The sequence below is a fragment of the Nestor notabilis genome, unplaced genomic scaffold (genome assembly GCF_000696875.1).
Source record: "Nestor notabilis isolate BGI_N333 unplaced genomic scaffold, ASM69687v1 scaffold13341, whole genome shotgun sequence".
Lineage (NCBI taxonomy): Eukaryota > Metazoa > Chordata > Aves > Psittaciformes > Psittacidae > Nestor > Nestor notabilis.
Window position 1 is genome coordinate 13,634 of NW_009916188.1, and position 9,763 is coordinate 23,396.

General features: G+C 47.7%; 1 protein-coding gene across 1 annotated transcript; it reads right to left on the reverse strand.

Moving 5' to 3' along the window:
• Positions 1-759: 759 nt before the first annotated feature.
• On the reverse strand, positions 760-3,526 carry EREG (epiregulin; the record flags this gene model as incomplete). Its single annotated transcript, XM_010024471.1, has 4 exons — positions 760-1,152; positions 2,116-2,262; positions 2,858-2,981; positions 3,414-3,526. Coding segments are annotated over 4 exons (445 nt in total), but the record flags the coding sequence as incomplete, so codon positions are not given.
• Positions 3,527-9,763: the final 6,237 nt, after the last annotated feature.

Consider the following 9,763-nt stretch of genomic DNA (forward strand, 5'->3'; position numbering starts at 1 on the left):
TTCTGTTCTGTGCTGTCTGGTAATGAAATTCAGCTGAGCTTGTGGGTAGCAGGGCTTAAATCTGCCTTGCAGCATGCTGTAGAGTGAAAGCCTTTCTGTGACTTGTTGTGGAAGTGAACCTTCCATGTGAGCTTGTCCATGCACAGCAATCCGGCAGAAGGATACCCGCTGGGCCAGCAGCGGTCTTTGGGAACACAGCTGTTGGTCTTCTGTCTGGAGAACAGAGGGGTTGTGATGGGAACCGAGGAGGATCCCTGTACTTGGGGCTGGGAGGCAAGTGAGGAAAGGCTTGCCCTGGCTTGTGTGGCCCATACCCCTATCTTTGGAAAGATCCTACTATCATAGAATCAACTAGATGGGAAAAGACCTTTAAGAACATCAAATCCAACCATTAAACCATTACCCCAGCACTGCCCAGGCCACCACTAAACCATGTCACTAAGGACCTTGTCTACACAGTTTGTGAACACTTCCAGGGAACGTGCTTCCACCATTCCCTGGGCAGACTGTTCCAATACCTGACCACCCTCTCGGTGAAGAAGATCCAGCAGATCAACACTCCCACATAACTTGGTGTCCTCTGCAAACTGACTGAGGGTGCCCTCAATCCCCTCACCCAGGTCATTGATAGAGACATTAAACAGAACTGGGCCTAGCACTGAGCCCTGGGGAACACCACTTGTGACCAGCTGCCAACTGGACTGAACTCCATCCACCACCAGCCTTCGAGGTCAGCAGACACTTTGACATGGTCTACAACTTTTATTTCAAGGAGCAGAATTCTTTTGAGCATATTCACAAGAATAAATATAAAATTACTCTTCAGAGTAAGAAGATGAGTTTTTATAAAAATATATCTTTATCCCACAGAACCACTGAGGTGGGGTTCTCATGAGGAAATACTATTTAATAAAAAAATAAAACACTGAAAATAAAATGCTTGACCTATACTGATTGGATCACCAAGCAATTGAAATTTTTACAAAGATATAAATATTGTAAATATTGTTAATAAAAATAACATTTAAATAGATGAGAAGTCAATGAGTCCATCCAGATGAACAAAACACTGTAGGAAGCCACCATTTCTTCTACAGGGAACCAACTTCCTTGTATTCACTGGCGTTCGTTTGTCTCTTCTTGTTACGGTACCTGGAGGTAGAGAAGTGTGAGTTCTGGAAAGCCAATTGTTCCAAAGGGCTTTTTGTGGGGTAAAGGGGGGTGGAAGGAAGAAAAAAGAAATGCTGCATGACCTCCTCACATTTGTTTTAAACCTCTAGCAGCTAAGCTCTGTCTGTGCTCTCTTCCAGGTCTGAGATAACTTGCAGGCAGCCTCATTTCTCAGCTCTTCACTGAAGATGTCCCATATCTGCATTAAAGTCTTCCTGTTGGTACTAGCTTTGTCTTGGAGAAGACCTGCTGGACCCTTGCCTGCAATAGGGCTGAGTATCCTAACCAACTTGGCCACTTTGTGTTTGAGATGATATGCCATCAAGTCTTCACGTGGGGAAGAGGAATTGCAGTGGTCACCATCTAGCTGCCAGATGGGTGAAGCTGAGCTCTCCTTCTGGGGGTTGTTCCACCTTTTCAGCTCTGACAGCTGCTTACCATTAGCCTGAAGAATGATCCCTGCTGCTTGTGGGTCTGTTAATGGGGAAGACTACTGTCCTCCTTGGTAAAGTAGATAAGGCATTGCTTGTGATATCACAGTCACCACAATAACACAACTGATAAAAATCACTGATCCCGTTGTCCTCCAGTTCATGATGACTAGGAAAATAGCGTTACCAAGAAAAGCAACTAGAATTTCCCTATTCCCTGTCTGCTCTCCCCTTTACCTCAATACACCTTCCAAAACAGATGTGAACTAACCCTACACAGTTCTCTGTCAGGGTCAGAAGGCATCTGAGGGTACTGCTGCCTAGCCTGCAGTTTGGGTTATGCTATGCAGTCTGCATACTTTACTAAGTGCAGGCTGGCAGGTCCGTCTGTCAAACTATCTCCAGTCAGTCAAATGAACATAGTCACCCTGCTCTACCTGGAGGTAGTCAGGGGATATCCTGCTGCAAACACAGGGGACTCGCCTTCCTGAGCCACAAAGGATGGCTTGCTTACCTTCTGCAGATGTAGTAGCTTGCAATGGAGATGGCGACGAGGAAGAGCAGAACTACGATGATGGTCAGTGCCATGTACTCCTTACTGAGGGGTTGTCTGACCAATTCTGAATGCACACATCGGACACCGGAGAAGCCCACGTCACACCTGAGGATGAGATGCACAATTAGAGACACAGCCATGGGGTTACACTTTAGCAGTCCACAAAGCATGCTATACTGCTAGCCTGCTGTTTCCTCAGGAACAAGCAACTGAACTAGTGTACGCCTAAACTAAAGCCCACATCCCATTTCTGGTCCTAGAAATGGTTGCAAACTCTTCAAATAAATGTGGAATACCCTTAAAAGTACCTAGAAGGTCTTTATTTTGCAGTCTGAATCCAAGGAGAAACCCTGCTGCTTTGCCTGAGGTCTGGATCTCACCCTACTGTAAATACAGATGACAGGGAAGCACATCAGGATGAGTGTCCCAAGTTCAAATCAGGTTGGTGATTGATTGCAGGTGCCTAAGACTCTCACCCAGGTTTCACTGGAGCCAGCATGCATGCTTAACACTTGCTTAAATGCAGCTCAGGTGTTTTATAGATATATCGCTCCTCTTTAATGTCTTGTAAGCATTTGAATACTTTGCTGGATGGGTGTTCCAGCTAAGTGCCAAAAGCAGTGAGATGAAAGGCCCCGTGCAGGTCACCTCCAAGCCCACCTCAGGGAGGTCTGCAGGACGCATCATACCCTCTCCATACCTGCAGTAGTGTTCATTCAAGTCCACTATGTACACGCACTGCCCGTGGAAGCAGTAGTCCTTCATTTCAGGCTTGCATCTAGTTATCCCAACTTGAGCCACACGTGGACTGTTCTCTGTCTGGACTGCAAGGAGATTTTGTTAGCATCTCATCAGCCTTATTTCCCCTTCATATTTCCCAAACAATGTACAAGCTTTGCAAGTACAACTAATAGTCTCACTACCAGGAGACTACAAAGCAGCAGGAGGTGACCCTTCTGAGAGGGAAAGGATTTTCCCAGGCCAGAGCTATATTGACTTTTGGGAGTTCCTCATAAGCTATTTCTGCTTTCACAGCAGAGTTCTCACTTTGGACAGAGCTCTTCAGCTAAGGAAGCAATATTAAAGGAAATGCATGCTAAAACCCGGCTCTTGTTTAACAACGCTGAACACTCTGCAGAATGTTTGCCATGTTGCTCAACAGAAAAATGATTTCCAAGAGCACCTCAGTGAGGCCACCATGAAAAGAAGATGGGAACCCAAGACCCATTACGGAGAGAGCTCTGCAGTACACTTACTTAGTGCTGTCGTGCAGTTCTCCATCTCACCAGGCCCACATAATGGGATCACTGTTGTGCCCAGGACTGCTTGCAATAGGTAGCCTACAAGAGAATAAAAAGAAAAGTCAAAACTAGGTGCTTTTCAAGTGTACTTAAGTATTTCAGCTGGTGTATTCATCAAGTTAATACAACAGAAACTTTTACGTTAGGAAAATCCCAGTGTTGTAAGCTGAAAAAATACAAGTCTGAGATCTGCTGCCCGTGTCATAAAAGGCATCCCGAAGAAACATCTCTGAAATACAAACTTTAACGTAGAACAGAGATCAAACAGAAACGTAGTGCCTGTGACCAGCTCTCACCCACACTCAGAGTGAAACTGGTCAGAAACAGGCTTGGAGAGATTACACAGGAGGGGCAGAAATTAGGCCAACGCTGATTATGTTCGGTTTCTGACTGGTCTGGCATGACACCTGCACAAGGGATCCAGCCAGGGTTCTACAATTAGGCATGACAATCCAGCATTCATGGCAGGAGGAGTTCTTTTGGTGATCCAAATCATGATGTCCCTGAGTCACAGCAGTGCATGGGCAGAGCATTTCCTAGGACTCAGCAAGCCCATGCAACTGGTGATGCAGCCCAGCAGGCCAGTGCTGAGCCAGGCTCAGGGAACTCCGACTTCACGGAGCACACCTGGCTCGAGGAAGGCTTAACATCAAAGCTGCTCTTTAGCAGCAAAGATCTTCCTCAGCCCTTGAGGTGGTGCAGCAGCCTGAAAGGTTGGACAGTTCCTGCACCGACACCTGCTCCTACACAGGACTTAAAAAAAAAAAAAAAGGAAAGTTAAAAAAAAAAGCCCACTTGCCAAGACCCTCTTCATCTGGTCACTGGTTTGGAGAGTTACCGGCCACTTTAGGGATCCTGGGCCCGTGTTCCTCATCTCAGCAGAACCCCAGGTGATAAAGGGTACATTTCTGTCCTCCCTTCACCATCCACACCAAGCAAAGTCCAGCTCAGCAGGTTTGATGTGGCTACCAGACATAATGGGAGGCTGAGGAGTTCAGCTACTGGAGCTGTGGCCGCATTTCCTCAGGGAGCAAGGACCCTCCTTCCCTTCTCCCAGAGATTCAGCTTCTAAAGCATCTGGACATCTTTGGGGCCACAGAGCGCTGCACAGGCAGCGTTCATGTTAAATGAACATTTCCGAACAGGATCTGAAGGCCAACACAAGCGCTCGTAGCCTCATGGCTGGCCCCCATGGAGCAGTCAGTGTTTGTCCCAGCTGGCCATGAAATGCAGCTGGCTAATACTTGCTATTGTGGTCACAAACTAACCTGCCGGTGAACTGCTTAGTCATCAGCACCATGCCACACAAGTCTGTAATTTGTGTCTTAGGGCTGTTTGCCTCTATTAACTTGTCAGGTCATGCATGTCTAATGGAGGAAGTGTGCCTTCATAATTTCTTGATCACTCTAATTCAAGTCCAGTTATTAGAAAGTTTCATTACATCTCAGAGTTAAATTTAGGAGTGATTTATGATTTCCTGCAGCTCCTCTGTTTCTGGGTGATTAGCAGGTTTCCTTCAAGCTTTATTCCAGTTAAAATAGGTCTAGTGGAAGGTGTTCCTGCTCAAGGCAGGATGGGTGGAACTGGATGATCTTTAAGGTCCCTGCCAACCCAAACCATTCTATGATCTATGATTCTAGATACAAGAACAGCAGGAATATCCATCCTGGAGGGACAAGGGGAGTTGTGTGTTTGTGTTGCTTTGAAACCACTGCTCCATGTCTTTATCTCCCTCTGCACTGCATTCCTTGCAAAGCTAATAAACCAAGCTTTAACAGAAAGAACAAAGACTAGGGCCACCAAAGGGAGAGCCACAGGAACACAGCAATGATGCCATCACCATGACTTGTACAGGAGCAAGCTGGAGCCATCTGTGCCTGCTAGCATGAGTCAGCAGCACCTGCCTTTCACTCCACAGGCAGGACCAGCAAGTTTACTTTCAGGGTGGGAATTTTTTATTATTAACAGCACTGTGCTCGCTACAGATTTCATCAGGAGAAGCAATTGAACACTTCCGTAAGGCCATGACAGAAACGTCAAGTGTTTGAAGGCTGAAGCCATCAGCTGACAGACGAGGGCAGTTCAGTTACTGCCAGAACAGCGGCTTTGAACTTCATTGAGGGACCAGTGTCCCAGATGATGCTGGGGAAAGGAGATTTACTGAGTCAGTCCTCCTTCCGAGGAACCAGAGCGACATTTCAGGAGTGCTCCATGGACTAAGTTGCTGCCTTGGCAGGGAGCAGCTGTGGCACAGGACAGCTTTGTCCCACTAAGGATACATCATGTGGTTGCAAAAAGGGATGCTGAAATCCTGACGGTAGCCAGAGTTAGTGACTGAGGCATCCTCCTGCTCCCCACATACTGCTGCTATTATCTCTGGGCTGTGGCACGATTTGGTCTGGGGGCCACATGACAGTGATGAGCATAAATCAAGGCAAAATATGCCAGAGGTACCTGGGATACTCACTTGTGTTGTACTTGGTTAAACAGATGGATTAAGCCATCTGACAATCTCTTTTATCCTACGTATTTTTGTTCCAGTTTACATACTTCCTTGATCTGAGCATAACCTGAGCAATTGCTCTTTAATTTCAAACTCTTAGTTTGAGAGTTTCCAGAACCTGGTATTTGCATTTGAGAAATTCAAACCTAGGCACATGAAAGAGATGGGTCAGCTCTTCTCTTGGCTCCAGGAGGAGAAACTGCTTTCCAGCTAGAAAAAAAGGCCAAAACTCAACACCTGTGAGGGACATATTAAAAATAACCTCCTCCTCCGACACTGAACCACACATGGCTTGCCCTGTTCCAGCCACAACTGACAGCCTGCTCTGCCTGGCTGCAGCCACATAGCCAGAAGGGCTGGAGCAGGCGTGGGTATGTGCTGACATCCAGCAGTATTTATTGCACTGGGGCAAAGTTCCTCCTGCTCTGCAGTGTTACATTTTGTCCTTTCCCCCATGCACTTATTTCCCCTCTGACATCAATGGGAGGGGGATCCTGAGGGAGTATACGGGATCCACACAGGAATGGCGAAGGAGAGCCTTTCCCAGGATTATTGAGTGATGGATACCAAGCATAGCACCAGGGAGAGGTCATTATGTTCTTATACCTTTGCAGGTCACTAAGCAAACACAGCATAGAAGACAGCAGTAATGAGATGGTGGATATTCACATGTGCCTTGCAGGCATGCGAGTGCTACGCTGATGCTCCACTAGCATGCACATGCAATACTATCTGGTACTGGGGCTGTTCCTGTCAGGTTGACACCAACAGCAGTGGCTGTTACTGGAACTGTAATAGTGCTGCTTTTTGCTTGGCCTGCCAGGAAAGATGAAAGGAAAATGAGGGACAGAGGAGCAGCCTCCATCAGAGCTGATCAGTTCACCCACTGAAAGCCAGCTGTTGTTTCCAGTTGCAGGATAACTGCTAAGGATGAAAGGTGCACATACAGGATACATGTAACTGAGAACTAGTCTCTTTGCAAGGCTTACACCCATTTGAAGGGGGAATTGTCAGGCTTCTGAGAAGTCAATCACCATTTGACCTGGCTTTGCCTGTCACTGAGATCACTAGTTCATCTGAAGAAGACCCGATGCTGCTGCTTCACATGTGACATTCCTGTGATCTGTTTGCCACAGCCGCAGCACCTACCCTTTTCACATGGGTTGCAATGCCAAGTGAAGAGGTGTCCAGGTGACACCCCACCTACAGGATCTCAGCTCATTTTAACTCTGGAGACAGGTCGAGGTGAGTCCCCCTTACCTGATTTTGGACACCCAGAGCACATCTGTCTAAGGCATTCTTGGTGCAGACTAGGCAGGAAACATGGAAGTCAACCAGTCCTATTGGCTTTGTGAGCACTGCTACTAACACCATTTAACTCCAGAGCATTGCCTTCCATCTCTCTCTGCTGGTAACCTCCCTAGCTGGACACAGCAGTTCACAGGCTATCTCTGGCAACAAAGGCTAGGTGGGTGGCTGTGTTTTAGATGAGGATCATAGAAACCTAAGAGTTAGTGAGGAAAGCCTTGCAAACAGCCTGCTCTTACTCAAGATTTGTCTGTGCAACTACAACACTCACTCACATCAAACACAGCATCTCTAAAGTTCAGGTTATCCACACAGGCTGAGCATTTTTTTTCCCTTGGAAAGGGGAAGTGGTCATTCAAGATAAGCACCTCAGACAAAGCACACCTCCCCATCTTTGCACTCTGGATAAGCCATTTTTTTGCTGCTTGATGTTTGGGTAGGATGTACATGGTGCCCAGTTGCCTGACCATGCCCATCACGGCACCATGCCCAACACTCCTCTTCTTTAGTGAAGACATACAAGATGTACAGGTTGCTCTTCTCACCATGTGAAAGGAGATGCTGTCGGCTCTTTCCACCCCTCGTGCCCCTGCGGTCTATGGATATTTGCCCTGTTGTCTAAATGCAGGACCAGATGTGATGGTTCTGAGAGAGATAGGCTCCAATCAACTACCCTTAGGACAAGTGGACAGGAGTGGCTATACGTGTTTATGGTGAGTGCTGTCCAGGTTTCCCCATCTCACATTTTGTATCCGTGACTTCAGAAGTGCCAACTCAAGTCATGGATGCCCAGGGCCAGGCCACAGCAGCTCTGAGGTAGCCCTGGAAACACCAGCCTGTTACCGGAAGACTATCACTCTAAAATTGCTATAGGCCCACCTCGTCATCTTCAACGTGGTGCGAGGACTTACCCTTAAGCAGAGATAATGCAGATAATTATATATTATGCACACCCAGTCATCTCAGTACTGCTTCCACCTTTGTGGAGACCTGAACACCACTGACCTTACTCACATGCTATCCCTGTGCCACTCTGCTTTCCACCACACATGGGGACAGAAGTCTCCATGCCACAGAAGCAGCAGTAATCCATTATTGTTTCCAGCCAGACACATCAGTCATTGACATTTCCCACATCATTTTCCACATCCACTCAGCGGCCTTGATGTTCAGCCCACTTGCTGATGATCAGACAAATATAACACAGGAACAGAAGGTCAGCACCTGCTGAAACTGTCCAGTGAGTCTGGAGATCCGAGGATGGCCACTGAGAGGGCATTAAAGTGACTGCAAGGAGACCAGTGCCAAGGCTGCTTGGAAAAAAGGCAGGGCCTGGGCTTGGCTCCATCAGCACCACATCACTGTGTGGCTCCTCAGGGGTGAACGACAGCTCTCTCCTACCACACCAAGCCCATGATAGCCAGGATACCAAGCTGACAATGACTGTCACTTCAGTCAGGCTTCAGCCATACAGCTTCATCCTGAAGTCTGGTGTAATACCAGTTGCAGTCTTCCCAGCTTCTGACAGTGGAACTGAGTTCTGCTTACGCTACTGACCTGGCAGGGGAAGGCAGTAAAATGCTCGTACCACTTGTTATGATGCCATCTAGCTATGACTAATCTAGCCCTTACTATTGGATTTTGTGCCTGCCCCGGAAATAAATACATCCATATACAGACCCATGAAGACATACTAGTTCCTTCCAAGTGCCAGTTCTGTGCAAACCATGGCTGAGTCACTGACTACAAAACATTCAGCCTGCTGTCCTGGCAAGTGAGATGCTGTGCAGCATCTGATCCAAAAGCTATTATGGAAGTACCCGGCCAAGATGAAAGACACAAACTCACGCTGCTGAGGGAACATCTGCCCCAAAAGAAAAGTCTTAGGAACTGAGGTTCCCCATTGTCTGTGACCCTGAGCCTGGCATTGTGAGTGCGAGAAGATGCTTTGTCATTAAAGCAGCATGTGAGCATGCCAGGTCTGGGTCCTGCCTCAAGTGTTTGCTGTTCACGCAGCCCAAGTTACCCCGCGGGGTCAGCTTTCAGCACTCTCTGCCGGTGCCCAGCCACAGCGTGGGGCAAAGATCAGCTCTTGCTTCACAGCACACCCAGCACACTCTCAATGGTCTGAGGACACACATGTTCACTTTGGACTTTCAGGTAGGTTATGTCATGCAGTGGAGTAACACGCTGACGGTGAGGAGGTGGAGAAGTGTGAAGCAGAGGGAGGCCACAACCTGTTTTGTTACTATAAGGAAGTCTCTGCTGCCATGGGGATTCACCGGCTGAACTCACACAGACCGTGGCCGGGGTGAAGGCAGTAGGACCCGAGTACAAACAGGACAGGGCAAGGTGAAAGAGCACTGCCCTGAGCACACTGCACAGCAAGCAGAGCTGGGAAAAAGGGGAGTGAACGTTCACCTTCACTCCATCACTTGGGCACGGCACAAGCAACAAAACGTCCCATTAACAGCACACCATGGAGTAACACCTG